The sequence below is a fragment of the Euleptes europaea genome, chromosome 11, assembly GCF_029931775.1.
Source record: "Euleptes europaea isolate rEulEur1 chromosome 11, rEulEur1.hap1, whole genome shotgun sequence".
In the NCBI taxonomy this organism is placed as follows: Eukaryota; Metazoa; Chordata; class Lepidosauria; order Squamata; family Sphaerodactylidae; genus Euleptes; species Euleptes europaea.
The window spans coordinates 57,960,362-57,977,962 of NC_079322.1; the positions used below are offsets into that span (position 1 = coordinate 57,960,362).

A 17,601-nucleotide genomic window follows, 5' to 3' on the forward strand; every position below is an offset into this window, starting at 1 on the left:
CAGTATAAGGCAACTTTGAGTGTTCATATGTTCATGTGAACCATGCACAGATTTTGTGCCAGTGCACTAAAATAATCACACATGGGGTGCTTCTGTGTATACTTATTGAGAGACCTTGTGCATGCCACTAAAGCTTGCCACCAGTGTTTGGGCTGCAGAAACTTTACAGATTATTAATCAGTGTGTCAGTTATCAGTAATATTTTATTGATTTGATCGATTTCTAACCCACCCTTTCCTGACCAAGGTCAGGCTAATGGCAGCCAAGTTGTATGATATCACTTATATATAGCTTCAGTTATAAATACTGGCTTTTTGTTGACCCTTTGCTTGGAATTTTGATGTAGTTTGATTCTTCAAAAGTTTCTGTCCTCTATATTAATTTTTAAATAGATGCCATCATATGCATCTATGCACCAGTATATGTACTGGTGACTGTGGGCATATGTATCATTGTGTGATTTTGGACAGAAAAAGTATCTTTGGCATTTTGTCCTTTGCCTTATTTGGAATCATGTGGATGGTATAATCAGGAGAAGGGAGAATGTCCCAGAAACTTTATGCATGGTGGGAGCAGCCATGCTTACTCAACTTATTGCCCCTCCATTCATAATGGAAGTGGAGGTGTGGTGTCTAATTTTTACAGCTAAAGGTGTGTGCAGGTGATAGGAGCTGAACCCTCTGTAGCTTTAATTTACCATTCTTTTGTTTCAGGCACTTTGCTCTCCCTCCTGACTCGCCACTGGTGTCATGTGAGGAGAAAAGTACCCGCACTGATAGAGCACAGTGAGATGAGGGGGGAATTAAATTTGCCCCATCATGGGCAACCTTTTTGTAAAAACTAGATCCTCCACATGTGTGTGTGTGTTAAGTGCCGTCAAGTCGCTTCCGACTCATGGCGACCCTATGAATGAAAGTCCTCCAAAATGTCCTATTTTTGACAGCCTTGCTCAGATCTTGCAAATTGAAGGCTGTGGCTTCCTTTATTGAGTCAATCCATCTCTTGCTGGGTCTTCCTCTTTTCCTGCTGCCCTCAACTTTTCCTATCATGACGGTCTTTTCCAGTGACCCTTGTCGTCTCATGACGTGACCAAAATACGACAGCCTCAGTTTAGTCATTTTAGCTTCTAGGGTCAGTTCAGGCTTGATTTGATCTATAACCCACTGATTTGTTTTTTTGGCACGGAATCCTCCACATACACCCTGCTTTATAAATGGATGCAGTAGATACAGAACTGCCTCTCATGTTTCATCCACCTCTAATTATTTTATTTGTTTGTTATATCCCGCCTTTCTGCCCTTACAAGGGCTGCAAAGGCAGCTAACAATTTAAAACACACATGATACAATTGCATTACAATTACATTCCAACATTATGAGTCTGTTATACAAACATTAAAATAATCCCATTCCCAAACATACCTCATTAATACAACCTTAAAAAGAGTTTTAAAACAGAGTTAGAATACATATAATACTATTCTGCAGGCTAAAAATTATAACTCATTTCTCCTCTCCTTTCCTTCACACAATAAGTGGAAATACTGTGAGGTGCAGCCGCAACTTGCCAGAGGAATACGTCAGCCACTTCCTTTTTGTCTGCTTATGAGTACAGAAATGAGTACTGTCTTCTAAATAATCTCTGTTTCAGTATATTGAATATGTGAACCCAGCTGGGAAGAATGTAGCTTTTACTAATAAAAGCAGGAAAGTGTTGGATCAAAGTGGTAACTATTGTGTTACTCTGTAGCAGTTGTGCAGGCTAATCAACCAGGCATTTGCATACTGAGAGGAAAAGGGCACTTGTTCAATTATTCTTCAACATCTAGGTACGTTTTTGTGATTGGTGGTGGAAAGCGCCGTCATATTGCAACCGACTTATGACGACCCTATTGGGTGCTCAAGGAAAGAAACATTCAGAGGTGGTTTGCCATTGCCTGCTTCTGCTTAATGACCCTGGGCTTCTCTGATGGTCTCCCATCCAAACACTAACCAAGGCTGACCCTGCTTAGTTTCCGAGATTGGACAAGATGGGGCTGGCCTGAGCCATCCAGGAGAGAGACATCCCCTTCAATAGTACAACGTGTCCGCTTTTTAGGTTACTAATATAAAAACAACAACAACACTTGTTTTATTTTCTTCTGCTTCGAGAATGAAGCGGTGAACGATCTGTGCTTGGGAAAGGCAGAATATTTTTTAAATCCTTTGTAGTTGCCACAATGAAAGAGATAATTAAGTTTCTGAAGTGAAGCCAAAAGGCTATTAGCCCAATAACCTCATAATTGCTTCATATTAATGCTTGTTCCTCACAAATGTTAGTGCTCTTAATTGTTGTTATTGAATTCAGAGTGCATTTTTCATTTACGAAAGCAGCACATTTGAAAGGTACATGCTTCAAAAACATTTTAAGCGAATCCCAAGGTGAAAATTTGATTCTCTAACACCATGAAGCTTGTGTAGTCACAACTTGCAGGGAGCAAAAATGTCTGATCAGTTCAAGATGGGAAGGTTAGATACTCACTTAATGCTGTCATAAATGAGAGGGCCAGGTTAACAGCCCTGTAGAATCAATTTCATGATTTTTAAATAAGTTCTCCATATATAATGGTTCACTTTGTTTCCTGTTCTTGGAGCTTTTTGGATCCCCTTTCTTCTCCCAGAGGCAAAACGGTGACTTGTTACTCAATTTATGTGATAAATGTATGATGGCAGACTCAAGGAGCATATATTGTTGAGTTCAGTACTTAGAATCACAGACAAAATCAAATCAATATGGTAAATCACTTTTTATGTGGGAAGCCTGAACACTTTTGTCTAGGTGATTTAGCAAGATCTGTAGGGGGGAGAATCAGACTCGAGAAGGTTGAACATCCCCTTCCCTCCTCTTGATTCTCCTCTGCATATTCTGGTTGGGAGCTGCATGTGTGTGTGTTAAGTGCCGTCAAGTCGCTTCCGACTCATGGCGACCCTATGAATGAAAGTCCTCCAAAATGCCCTATCTTTGACAGCCTTGCTCAGATCTTGCAAATTGAAGGCTGTGGCTTCCTTTATTGAGTCAATCCATCTCTTTGGGAGCTGCATATATCACTCATAATGTAGGTCTTCCCACAGTCCGGTTTTTAATGAAGAATAATGTGTGTGTGTGCTCAAAAATATTTTGTAATACAGTTACTGTACATGTATTTCCCCTGGTTCAGATGCTGAGTGCACATGTGCATTGCTAAAAAATCTGGAAAAGAGAACAATATAAAACACATAATGTGTAGAGCTGCCAGTCCCAGGTTGGGAAATTCCTTGAGATCTGGGGTTGGAGCCTGGGGAGGGCAGGTTTTGGAGAGGCAAGGGGCTTCAGTGGGGTATAATGCTATAGAGTCTACCCTTCAAAGCAGAGAGATGCCATTTTGAATGCTCTCTCGTGTAAAATATTCCATGCAAGTAAAAAACTACTTTATTGGGGGTGGAGGGTGGGTGGGGAAGGTCTAGCTCAACCTGCCTTCTGAGTCCTAATTTTCTATTTCCAGAGCGTGTTTTTTTTTAAAGTGTAGTTTGTTCATCTTCTGCTCTTTTGTTTGTTTTTAGAATGGGTAAAAAAATTAAAAAGGAAGTGGAGCCTCCTCCTAAGGATGTGGTAAGTTTATAAAATACAGCCTGTTCTAAGAATGTAGTAGTTCTACAATTATAGCCTCCAAGTTTGCTGTCCGCCTTCAAGCTTTTACTCCAACTTGCCTACCCTTGTCTCCCTAAATATGTCTTGCAAAGTTAATGTCTTTTTTGTGTGTAAACAGAGCGGCCAGTCACAATAGTTTTATGACCATATGTGTAAACAGAGCGATCAGTCACAATAGTTTTATAAAGAATCTTGCCTATAGGCCTTGTCTCTCTCCACTTTACAAATGTATAAAACAATCCATGAGTATATATATTTCAATTCTAAAAAGCAAAAGAAGGGAAAGCAATGTATAATCTCTATTTTAAATCTGTGGAGACTGTGCCTCTTTGTGGGGCATAGTTTAGTAATCTTATCTGATTATTTGTTTAGTTATCTTATCTGATTATTTGTAAATTTTGACCTTGTCAACAAAGCATGGGAAGGGGCTGCGACTCAGTGTTAGAACATCTGCTTGGCCTGCAGAAGGCCCCAGGTTCAATCCCCGGCATCTCCAGTTAAAGGGACTAGGCAAGTAGGTGATGTGAAAGACCTCAGCCTGAAACCCTGGAGAGCCTCTGCCGGTCTGAGTAGACGATACTGACTTTGATGGACCAAGGGTCTGATTCAGTATGAGGCAGCTTCATGTGATCCTTTTCTAGAAACGTGAATTAGCTATGTAGATTTATTATATTCCCATATTAAGCACACTGCTCCTTATCCAGAGGTAGAGTTGCCAATCTCCAGGTGGAAGTTCTCCTGGAATTACAATTGATCTCCAAACTACAGAGATTAGTTCTCCTGGAGAAAATGGCTATTTTTATGGGCTGACTCTATGGCATTATACATTACTGAGGCCCTTCCCCTCCCTAAAACCTGCCTTCCCGAGGCTGCACCCCCAAATCTCCAGGAGTTTTCCAACCTGGAGTTGGTAATCCTACCCAGAGGTGAAAAGGGAAATTTGCATGAGCCACAGGTATTTTTTTAAAAGAAGACTTTAATACATAAGTAGTTTACAATGCAACAGAAATAAGCTGTCGCTCAGCAGAAGTGAAGAAAACTATGCAGTCTGCATGCGGTTCCTTACATGTGTGTAAAGGGGCTTAATGGCTAAGGATCATTGCATGGATGTAAGTGCCATTGAAATAGATAGAACTTATATTTCTACCACTGAATGTGTTTAAATCTCAGGTGTTACTGAGAATGTTTTAAAGTATTGACTGTTGAAGTCACTTCTGCTGTTAAGTGTAGGACTCTGGTAATTGATCTATGCATACGTTGAGGCATAAAGAGTCTTCCCATCAATTAAAATTAGAGCTTGGAATAATCCAAACTGAAAACAAAATGTTTGTGGGATCAAATTTCTTTTCATGTTCATTGTGGGATCCCAGGCATGGAATTCTTCTGAAAAACTCCAAAAATCAGGTTGTGTCAGATGCCCCTCCCTTTCCCACAGAGCTTGTTCCAATATGTTCTGAAACTTAGGTTTCTCACCACTTTAGAAGCAGAAGAAGCAATCCGGTGCAGGAACAGACTGACCTATCAGTTCTATTATAAAACATACAATCTCATATATACAAAGGGGAATACTGTTCTTCTCTCTGCATTCCCTTTCAACTATGGTGCCATCCAATTAAGTAGACAGGCACGTTCATTTCCAGAATCCCTCTTTTACCTTTTGTGAAAACCATTGATTTGGGTATTCTGTTAATATTTTAAATATTTGATTACTTGTACAGCAAATCTAACTGGAATCAAGTGAGTAGTTGAGACATCAACTGTGATTAGCATTTTTAAAGTTGGTACACAATCAAGAGGTAAAAGTGAAGAATGTTTTTACTAACGAAAGACTGATAATTATTCTGCCTGTCTTGCCATGTTAATGAAACAATCTATAAACAATATTTGGTGTTTAACCAAGGAACATTGGGCCAAAACTATTCAAGGAATTTGTCTGTGCTTCTCTTAATTCCCGTAATGCTGTCATCCCCTGATGTGTAGGGCCAAGAAGATAAAGAGGATGGTCAAGTGCTGGGGCTAATCTGTTCCACCTTGGAAGGTGAAACCTGTATCACTAGGTTTACTTTTCTTTACAGAATGTTGACTTTGGTTATTTATGCATGGGAGGTTTTGCCTTGGATTTGCCCCTCTGTAGATGTACATTTTCCCCAACTGAATTATCAGAACTCTGCATGGGGGCTTATTTTTGAGTTTTGAGAATCTGGATGAGGAAAATGTGCATCTAGAGAGAGGCAAATCCAAGGCAAAATCTCCCATGCATAAATGGCCTTTATCAGAACTGAATTTTTATTGGTCAGCCATCAGTATTTGTTATTTGACCCTTTAAAGTTGCTCCTTTCAGTCTTCTGTAGCTGTAGAAGGCATAAATTATTTTACCACCTGCAAGTATCACCACCCTTTTTTGTATGTACCATAAATTTATGTTAACAAAGTCAAAGTACAAACGCTTGAGCATGCCAGCTACTCAGACGCTGTGCGCTCTTTCTTTTGTCACTATTGACTGTTTTATTGCTCTGTAACTACCTGCTGATCCATTAGGTCCCACAGACTCTTGATCTTTATAGGCTTGGCAGCTTACTCTGTAAAACACTTCTCAAAAGTCACGTTGATTACTCAGCTCCATACTTTATATTTCTCTCTGTCTAGTACAGACAGCCTTGCTAAACTGCTAACACTATCAGTAAAGAGTATGATTTATCCCATCTCTATGTGCCAGCATCATAAATCTCAATTATTCGTGCTTTCTCTATCAACTTGATTAATAGCCTTATATACAAGGCACCTCCTTCTAGCACTCATGGACAGAAAGCTTGAGGTCCGGTTTCCTACTTACTCTGAAGAGCTGAGGTTGAGGTTTGCTGGGATTTTGTGCCTAGCTCTGCCAGCCAAAGATCTGCTCCTGTGCTTGAACATGGCTTCTTCTTCTGTGTCGGCACTATCTTCCATTTGTGCTTTGTAGGGAGATATTTTCCAAGCTTGAGGACTTCTCAAGGATCTCTCAAGATAGCTAGCATAGGGGGAAAAACGATTTTGAGGGTTTGAGCTCATAGTCTACAACACCTGATACTTTACTTCCTAACGTTGAAATATAATTTGTTGCAACCAGAATTTTGTCTTCTGTGAAGTTTTTAAAAATGTTGTTTTCATTGAAGTTACCCCCAGGAATTTAAGGCCTATAAACAAAGAAACTGCAAAACTAAGCAACCCTTTCCCCCACCCACAAACCTCAATAAACAAACTATCAAATGGCACCCTGTTCATGTTTAGCATAAAAATGGGGTAAATCAAAAGGTTGAGGAAAAAAGATGCAACATACAAATATAATATAAACAAGTATACATATACAATATAGACTTGTTTAATCAAACAGCCTTCATGTAAGCCATTGATGAACGCTGTTTTACTGAAATGCATATAGAACTTTGTGTTGCCTAATTGCCTGTGGACATTTGTATTCTGTTCTTTGTTGTTATATTAAATTATCTGTGTAGTGCTTTGTGCAGAGTTGAGTTTGCTATCACTTGTATGTCGCATCATTTTCCCTGTCAACCTATTGGTTTACCCTATCTTTCTATTGGGGGTATTTCCTCTTTTTTTGTGATGTAGTATGAAAAAATGCAAGACCCGAGTACATTTTTCTATCACTGCCTTGCTCATTCCTCCGGCGACTGATGCATTAATAAGTAAAGTTTGAGCAAACTTTTTTTTTTAATTCAGCCGCTGGTGTTCTCTTACCTCCTCAAATCAGCAAGTGTGCTTATGTGCTCAAAACTCTTATTAGAAAACTGTCCTGAAGCTAATGCGCATATGGTATTGACGACTTTAGTATCCCTGTCAGTTGAACAAGGAAGAGATGCTATTCTTTTTTAAAAAAAAAAATACTGAAAATACTGCACCATGTTTTTAGTGGTACGCAGCCAGGCAGCCTCATGGAAGAAAATCCTACTCCAGAATAAGTGTGTCGGTTGTACTGGTTTCATTGTAGTGGATATGGAATAAGAGGGGCCAGTACCGTTAGCTGGGATAATCAAGGGCCAACTCTATTTTATCAGCAAGATAAGGAGACTGAAGCAGCCGAGGGCAAAACTCACCCTGTACTTAGTCACATTGTGGGCAACCGGTGAGATGCAGAAGCTTCTGTATGCGCATTGCTGTACCAAAGCCAGGTCAAAGATGGGGGTGGGGGTGGCACAACGGTGTCATATATAGCCTCCTCCTGTGCCCTCCCCTACACTGTATATGTGCTCACTTGGGCATCCTTCTGTGGGGCTGACAGCAAAAGCCACTCCATCGCTATCCCTTTTACAGGGGAGTGAATTGAGCGGCATTTTTGTTGTCACTGCCAGAGCAAAGTTACTCTGTTTAAGATTGCAGTGTACATGACAAAGAGTTACATACTAACTATAATAGTATGTATGATTATAAATGCTTCATATGCATCTTAAACAACTTAATGTGTTGTAGAACAAGGCATAATGAGATTGAAATCAATAGCAATGTGTAGCATGTTAATTCCCAGTGCCTGCAAATACAGCCTCAATTTTTTTTAAAGTGAGCAGAATAAAAGTACTTAATTTTGTACTTATTTTGGGAAAGTTTTACATTCAAACGCTTGATTCTAAATAAAGAACAAAAGCCTTTGACAAGGTTTTGCCCTTTCTCAAGCTATGTCAGTTTCAAACAGTCTCTTAAACAGGGTCAGAGCAGCTGGATTTCATAGCATCATGTTCTCTGTTTGAGAAAGGTCAGAAATGGAAATGAATATTTGCCTCGCTTCCAGCTGGCTGAACAGGGATCATGTCATGACAGTGCTTTGACCAGCTCAGCCTCATGGAGAGCTGGCGTTTGAGATCTGAACCTATGTGAAGATAGCGCAAGAAGGGCCATTCTGATTTTTAAATCGATGGTAGCAATGCAGAATGTCACACATGTAGCCAAATTTTGCTACTACCCTCGACCAAATTGGCTGCCTTGCTTCGCTGACATTATTTTCTAGAGAGAATGCTTTGCTGGCTATTCAGTGATCAGAACAACACACTGAGGTTGCCAAAAATTTCTTGGAGCCTTGCCTAGCATAGAACAATTAAGTCATTCCTGTTGCTTGAAGAATGCTTTGGATCCACAAGGGACTTGCAACACTTTCCCAGCTTGATTCATAATGTATGGAGAACCTTCTTAATCCCCATTTGACATTATGAATGCAATCCACCGAGCATTTACACCAAATAATTTCTACTCATTGCAAGGGAACAATGTAGACAGCTGAGCAAAAACCCTCTTGGACATACTAATCTACAGTTGGCAGCTGGAGCTCACAGAAAGGTGTGAAAAGGCAGGTGGCAGACTATGTGAAAGTGGTACTTGAGGTTAGCAGCTACCAGCTCTGTCATATGACAGAGGAATAACATGGTAAATTCATAGGAGGTGAAGAAGAAGAAGAGGAAGAGGAAGAAGAAGAAATCCAGTTCACAAGATTAGCCTCTGCCACTCATGTGGAGGAGAGGGGAAATCAAACCTGGTTCTCCAGGTCAGAGTCCACCGCTCCAAACCACCGCTCTTAACCACATTGGACATTAGCTAGAAGCCACTGGAGGGTCTGTACTAAGAAACAGGTAAGATGTATGATGACCCAAAGTTCTATGTAATAATTAAAGGGCATGCATAGTCTCAAGGATGCAAGACGAGGCAGGGTTAATAGGGAATATACCAGTCAGCTATCTGGCTGGGGTCTGTTTATACTCTGCAACTTTTACAATTAATAATGCCTCAGCTATTTCAGTGTTTTACTTTCTGAGTTACACCTCATTTGGCTGGACTAAAACCTGAGTGGGATCTTCCAAAATGTCTAACTTGTTATATATCACTGTTCTAGCAACGATAATATTAACAATGATTGCTAGAGTCCAGGGAGATAGTGGTTTAATTGAACCTTGCTCAGCTGCTGGGCCCCAATCATATCTTGTTGCAACAAGTTTGACACCTGGCTGCTCTTGCACTGACATCTTATTTCAACTTTGTATTATGATGAGATAAGGGAAATGACAGCTTCTGTTCCGCTTACAAATTTAATTGTATTGTGTTATATTATCAAGGCTGCTTTTATTAATCCACACAAATAGAGCGATGTCTTCAAATACTAAACCTTATAAAACTCATTATTCTTAGTATCCTTTCTCTTTGTGGCATGACTTTACCAATATTGTAAGTGGATTCCAGATGAGAGTGAACTGTAGGTTTGTGTCATGACATTGGATGCGTTCTGTATTTTTCTTCCTTTTCTTTTCCATTCTCTTTGTATCCCTATTTGCTGTTTGATTGCACCTGCATGCTGAACAGAGCTCTTCAGTGAACAGTTCACAATGATTGCTATTCATGCCTTTCCTGACCTTTTGCATAGGAGCCTGAGATATCTTGTTTGAGTAAGAAGACAAAAGTGGCAATACTATAATTCATTTTTTTAAAAACTGACTGTGTTCATTATATTTTAAGGGTCTGGAATTCACACTGTTCAGTCCTGTCATAGGAGGCTGTTAACCTTATACATGATTAGTGGCTGCCATCCTGTAACAGACTACATGTTGGTATCTTGCTGGGAAAATCATAAACCTCTATGTTGGTCCAGAGTCAATAACATCCCACAGGGGAATTCATTGCCAACTCTTTCCAGATCATTAATTTATGTGTGTTATATATGTTGTTAACATCATGTGTCTTTTGTCCAACTCTAGTATTGTAGTGTCACGCTAGAGAGTAATAGAGAATCAGAAGTTTGGGAACTGGCTTTGGGAAGGTGAGGGGAAGTGAAGTAATTCACAGAGCATTTTCTGTCTCTCATTTCTTTCTCTGTTCTTTTACAGAAACCCTCTCCAGCACTCAAATGTGCATTTCCCAGTTGTTTATAGCAAGGCTGCTCAATATCTTACTTCTGTGTCAATACAATTCACCTTTTCTTGTAATCTTATCAGTTGTTTTGTTTCTAGTTTGATCCTTTATCAGTTGAAAGCAAGAAAGCTGCAACGGTGGTGCTGATGCTAAGTTCCCCGGAAGAGGAAGTTGTGTCTAAAGCATGTGAATCTCTCTATAAATTCGCAACGAAAGGTTTGTCTTTGAATGATCAAATCTCACCACATTTTTTATATCCCTAGTCTTTAATAAATTTGTTTAGTGCAACACTTCCATCACCAATTTATATTGCTACTGTTGTGTCAGCAGCATGGAAGGTACCGGGCACTGAGTGATACAGGTCCTGAACTGACTGGAAGGCTAAGAGGAAAATTCTTCTCCAGGCTGTTGGTTGGTGACATATTTCATGGGACTATGCCACCTTAGAAAGCATATGGAGGGATAGCTTCTCTGGAAAAGGCATAGAACCGAATATTCTTCCACGCAAGAAGTGTTTACTGTGTTTACTGTCCAAGCACAGGGAGATTTTGATACATAATTTTTAAATACATTGCCCCCTCCATGAGAGGACATTATCAAGGTGCAAAGGTGCAGATTTGAATCAACTCTTGCAGCAAAGCACTACTGTGGAGCTGCAAAACCCTTTCCCTCTTAAGTTTCACATAGTGTAGACATACTCACATGCACACCTCTGTCAAAACAGCCACATGCAAAGCCACCAAATGCCTGCTGGCACTTATAAGGAATCTACCCTAAGACTTAAGCTGGAAAATTTGAAGTGAGAGGAGAAGGAATATCGGCATGTTTGTGTTCTAGGACTGGTGCATTTATGAAAAGTGTACATGAATCGGTGCTGTTCTCCATTTTATAGCTGAAATTAGAAGACATGTTAATATATTCACATTTTTAGGTGATGAAAACAAGCTTACTCTTCTTGAGCTTGGAGCCGTGGAGCCTTTATTTAAATTAGTTTCACACGAGGACCCTGTTGTCCGCAGGAACGCCACCATGGCACTTGGAATCATGGCTTCGCACAGTAAGAATCTTCTTTTATACGCTTGGTTTCTTGCAGTGGTGTCTGACAGCAACATGATACTGATGCAGCTGGTGAGATCACTGTATCTCAAATTCTGGTGGAATGACCGTAGAACAATTTGTCCGAATTCTTAGGACTGCTTTAGCATTGTGGAGTTAGGGTAATCCCAATAGCTAAAGTAGAGGTAACTGTCCCATCCTCAGTGTCTCTTCTACTGGAAAGATGGAAGTGAAGAGGCCCTACAGACAAAGGTAACCTAGAGCTTATGGGTGGTGATTCAGCCCAGGTTCAGCTTACGCAGCTTGTTACCCACCAAGCCAAATGCAGCTTAACAGCCCTATTTGGCAAGTCACCAGGAGCTCGAGTAAAGCGTCTGTTTTTGTTGTCTGCCAGAGGCAGCAAAAATAGGAAGACTGTCAAACACCTACAATACACTGCTGGTAGGCTGATGTCTCACAGACGGCACAGGTCTGGCTTAGACTAGTGACATGGTTTCATGTTTTTAAAGCGTGCTGCAATTGTTTCACTGTTAAGTAGTCCAATTTGTAAACCAGATAGGGTTGCACATATGTTACAATATAATTTCTTCCAGAGTTAGGAAGTTAGGAAGAAGAAGCAGGCTCTTTTAGATTTCCATTTGGGAGACCTTGACAAATGCACACAAACTAGGGTTTATTAAGTGTTCTTTGCTTCCCCTTCACAGACTATTCACATTAAAAAATACCTTAAGAGTATCTGGCTTTGAACCACAACATCCCTCTTACTGAATGTCACCCCTCCTGGGGGAAGGGGCATACTGAAGGCGCCTTCCATTACAACCCTACCTCCAGGCAGAGGAGTCCAGGAAAACACCTTTATTGCGACAGATGAAGTTCAGCTGCCCACAGTTTCCTTCACCCAGCCACTATTCCAGTCTTCCTCAGCTTCCCTGCTCAGTGCCATGCTATGCCTGGCCTGCTTCGCTCACTCCTTCCATGTCTTGTGGTTCTCCATCTTGCTTCTTAAGGGCTTACTGCTACCATTCAGAGGGAGTGGATCGTTGATCATGGTCTATTGAAAATAAAGCTTGACTCACACACACGCACAAAAGACACAAGACGTTTGTCTTAGTAATAAACAAGATTTACTCTAAACTCAGGGTAAAGGAAAATACCTGGGAGCAAAACAAATAATCCTTCCTACATTCTAGGTTTCCTATGCTTGCCAGAAGCATCTGGCAGGCGCTAAGCTTACTCACGAGTAGGCATTCTTAAAGGACAAGAAAGCCTCTCCATCCTAGCAGGCTGGCATCCGAAAAAGGAGTAGAAGGGAACTGAACTACTTTCACTTCCAAACAAAGGATATCGAAAGCAGTTAAACGTGCAAATTGTCATATACGTGACCACCAGGCACGATTGCAATGGCCACCATACTGACCACTTGGTCAGTTACAATATTGACCCTTAACTGTCTGACATGTAGCAAAGCTCGCTATCTAATACCCAACATTCTGACACATTCCATCACTGTTCCTTGAACAGTATAAGCTGCCTTATACTGAATCGGACCCTTGGTCCATCAAAGTCAGTTTTGTCTGGTCAGACCAGCAGCTGCTCTCCAGGGTCTCAGGCAGGGGTCTTTCACTTCACCTACTTGCCTAGTCCCTTTAACTGGAGATGCCGGGGATTGAACCTGGGACCTTCTGCATGCCAAGCAGATGCTCCGCCACTGAGTCACAGCCCCTCCTTCTCCCTCCTTTCTCCACTATGTCCAGGGTTGTCTTTTCTGCTGCTTCACCCCCTAGTTGCCTCCTCCCAACTGGCCTTTACAGGCTGGTAGTGGCCTGGCACACAGCCCAGCTCCTAGGCTGCTTCCTCTTGGCTCAGTAAGGCCCTTGTAGCGATCCCCCAAATATGGTCCTGAAGCTGCATCCTGAGCACTGGTGGCTCCTGTGGCATGGCCCCGCCCTGCCTCCCAGCTGCTGCTGATGGAGTCAACCGCCTTCTCTGTGCCTGCTGACAAGTTGACTGTTGGGCTGGGTAGCAGCTGAAGGCTTCCCATGGCCTCTCTGCCGCATTGTTCTGTAGTTGGGGAGGGGCCGTGGCTCAGTGGTAGAGAATCTGCTTGGCATGCAGAAGGTCCCAGGTTCAATCCCCAGCATCTCCAGTTAAAGGGATTAAGCAACATACATCTTGATGGACCAAGGGTCTGATTCAGTATAAGGCAGCTTCATGTGTAGTTTTAAAAAGATGGCTATTTAATTAATCTGTAATTCATATGAAACTCGTTTTTGGATAGGCTTCATCATGAAAGCTTTTGCAGAACTGTTGCCAAAAATGGTACTGTAAAAGAGATTATTTGACAGTTTTCTTCAATCCGTGATGGAATATTATTGTACATTTGATGGGGTTTGGCAAGTGCAGTTGATGCAGAATTACTCTAAACCTATTGAAAGCAATGGGCTTAGACCAGAGTGACTGCACAGGATGGCACTGAAAATCTTCTAAAAAGTGTTTGGCAGTTGCTTGCTTTTTTAGTGTTTCTAATTTACATAATATCTTCCTCCTGTCAGCTTTCAGAGAAGTGTGCTGTGCTCCAACGTTCTTGTTGCTCCTAGTCTAATCAGAGATCTCTTTCACCCCTGTAGGATTAAACAATGATATTAACTATGCCTCGGCAGTTCTGATTGTAGGGTGTATTTCTTCAATTAACTAAATATATAGTTTCATATCTATATTTCCTTCATTGTAGATGATGTGAAAAAATCATTAAGGCAGCTAGACGTCACCCATGCATTCATAGCTCGCTTGGCACCAGAAGGTAACTTGCAGTGCTCGTTTGTGGGAGCTTTAGTTTATGTTATCATTTGATAATTTTTTTAAAAAAATATTGTGGCTTTTTGAAATGTCTGAAATAAATGCATTTATTTGTGCTGTTGTTTGCTGATTCCATGAGTACATCCAAATAGTATGAGATTAGCAGTGACTATGTGTTGAGTTTCAAGTCGCCTTTTGATAAGCAAGCATCTCCTGGGCAGTTGACATTTCTAACAGTACAGCTTAATTTTTATTCTGTAGAAGACGTAATCGTCCATGAGTTTGCCAGCCTTTGCCTGACGCATATGGCAGTTGAATACAACAGCAAAGTGCAAATATTTGAGCAAGGTGGACTAGAACCGCTTATCAGACTGCTCAGCAGTCCCGATCCTGATGTTAAGAAGAATTGCGTTGAATGCATCTACAGCATGGTACAGGTGATGATTCCTCCCCCCCTCCGCCCCATTATTGATTACATATACCTTTTCTTGCCAATTCATCTTCAGATTTAATTCTTGGTTGGAGCATGGTTCTAATTTCATTTATATCAATTTTTATTTTCCTGGTATCTCATTCTCCACTGACACCCCCCTCCCAGTCTTAGAACTGGATGTGCTGAAGAAGGCTGTGCCCCCCCCTTCCCCTGCCCCTGCACACCTAACAGGAGTAGCATGGTCATCTCTGACCACAGATAGATATGCTCATCACATATTAAGCAGGAGGAAGGAAAGGAGTATGACACACCTTCCCCAACCCTGCCTGGGGATGCGTGTGTGTGTGTGGGGGTAGTTGTGAATTTCCTGCATTCTGCAGGAGGTTAGACTAGATGATTGTAGAGGTCCCTTCCAACTCTATGATTCTATGCTTCTAAGATTATTAGGGCTGTCATATAATATTGTTTCACATTCATGGAGGGCTAGAAATTTGTGTATCTTTTGCACTCGGTTGGGGCAGTTTACTAAAAGGTAAATCCCACTGATTCCATTAGAATTTAGTTCCAATTAAGTATGTTTGTCTAGGGTGTAACAATCCCTATTTGCATGTTTATAAAAGAAATAATCTTAAAGACTCAAATGCATAAAATCAATCATCTCTCCATTGTGTGGAAAAATTGTTTGACCCATGTAAAAGGGGCTATGAAAATGTCTGTCTGTGGTAGGGCCAGAAATTGTTTTTTCCCCTCTTTTTCTTGCATAACACACCATGATTTAGCACATCTTTGTAACTCTAAGGAAAATGCTTTTGACAGCTCTTTTTCATGAGAGAAGGAGGGTTATTGTAATTGGTTACTTTCACAATCAGTGTTAATGTCACCATATGCTGGTTAGCAACAGAATAGTGCATTTGTATAGGAGTTCTTTTCAGAGAGTAACAGCCTGATCCACAATCCAGTTAAGAGGAAATACTAGGATTTAAGTCGATTTAGCTGCATTTACATCAGTGGACCCAAATTGGCTTAAATCCAAATACTCCAGTTTAACTGCATTGTGGATCGGGCTGTAAGTGAATCAGCTTGGTAATGAATTCAATTCACAGTTCAATCTTTTCTAGGGCATCAGAGCATGTCTTTATTCTGAATCGCATTTTGCTGTTTCCCTTCTTTTGCTAGCTAGCTGTCTTTGTTGTAAGGTATCTGGACAACTGCACCTGGTGCTTGCTCAGAATGATAAAGGAAATTGAACAGCAACATGTGAAGAATGCTATTTTAGCTTATAACTTTTTTTATTTTTACCATTTTAATACTGAATAGTAGCCATTCTTTTGTGGGGAGTTGCATGCTATAAAAGGCTGAAAGTAGCACAGTTTTAACCTTTTTTATTTTTAAAGGGGGGGGGAGAAAACTGGCCAGTGAAAGTGTAGTAAAGTACCGTATGTAAATATCATCGTCACACTTAGCTAAATTCATCAAAATTGCATTGGGATGAACCATTTCTTTAAGAAATTAATGTAATGTGCCAACTTTTTTTTAGCTTAGTTAATGTTTTCCTCTTGAGAAGCATTTTAAAATGTGAGATGAATGTTACCCATTGAGAATATTTATTACATTATATACAATTGCTGAATGTTATTAGGAGCATCATAGCCAACAACTTCAAAATAATAACACCTTTAGCTGCATTACTGAATTTGTGTTCCCTTGTGCTCGTTTTGCAAAACTGCTTTCCATCAGTTTGTTTGGTATTTAACCGTAGGATTTTCAGAGTCGTGCTGCAGTTCGGGAACTAAATGTGATTCCTCCTTTGTTGGAACTTCTGAAGTCTGACTACCCAATTATTCAGTTGTTAGCTATCAAAACTTTAGGAGTGATCACAATAGATAGGGAAACGAGAGTGATGCTTCGAGAAAACCAAGGACTTGATCACCTTTTAAAGATACTGGAAACTAAGGTACCATTAAATTGAAATATATAGTCAAGCAGGAACCTACAATTTAAAATGTTTGCTCTCTATATAGTAATTCTTACCTTCTTGCAAAATGTTTACTAACATCCTTAGCTTGTTCTTTCTGGCTTTGTGAAATATTGAAGTTTAATGGTCCAAACCAAAGATGATGTTCCCATTGAACAGATGGACAGAGTTATCTACCAGTTGCTGGGAAAGATACTATTTGGATCAGTCCCTCCCTCCCCCACAAAACCCTCAGGTGATCAACACTAAATGTTGTCACAGTAGACAGCACTAACCATCTGTTCAACTGCCTGCGTAGCCCCAGACAAGCAACCATGGTTACAACTCAAGTTGCTATATGTGAGCTTCTGAACTCCAGCACAGGAGAATGCATCCTGGCAAATACCTTGCGATGTATGCTTTTTTTAGTAATTGGGATGCTGCTGCTATCACCAGCTATCAAAAGCATAATATGGAGGAGAATAATCTAAGTTTTAGTTTCATAACAAAGCATACTAGGCTGTAATTGGAATGAAAGGAACCTTCTGTCTCTATTAGCCAGTTTTATAAAATATGCATCATGTCTACTTGTCTGAGGAGCCCCGTGGCGCAGAGTGTTAAGCTGCAATACTGCAGTCAAAAGCTCTGCTCACGACCTGAGTTCGATCCCAACGGAAGTCGGTTTCAGGTAGCCGGCTCAAGGTTGACTCAGCCTTCCATCCTTCCGAGGTCGGTTAAATGAGTACCCAGCTTGCTGGGGGTAAAGGGAAGATGACTGGGGAAGGCACTGACAAACTACCCTGCAAACAAAGTC

The 17,601-nt window shown here is 40.7% G+C and overlaps 1 protein-coding gene across 2 annotated transcripts in view; it reads left to right on the forward strand.

Annotated features, from left to right (window-relative positions):
• The first annotated feature begins 3,579 nt into the window (after window positions 1-3,579).
• ARMC3 (armadillo repeat containing 3) overlaps window positions 3,580-17,601 on the forward strand; it is a 62,182-nt gene continuing 48,160 nt past the window's right edge. For both annotated transcript variants that reach the window (XM_056857674.1, XM_056857675.1), the window contains exons 1-6: window positions 3,580-3,627; window positions 10,647-10,764; window positions 11,480-11,605; window positions 14,336-14,404; window positions 14,662-14,837; window positions 16,593-16,787. In XM_056857674.1, the coding sequence (XP_056713652.1) occupies window positions 3,580-3,627; window positions 10,647-10,764; window positions 11,480-11,605; window positions 14,336-14,404; window positions 14,662-14,837; window positions 16,593-16,787 (732 nt within the window). The remainder of the gene's footprint in view (window positions 3,628-10,646; window positions 10,765-11,479; window positions 11,606-14,335; window positions 14,405-14,661; window positions 14,838-16,592; window positions 16,788-17,601) is intronic.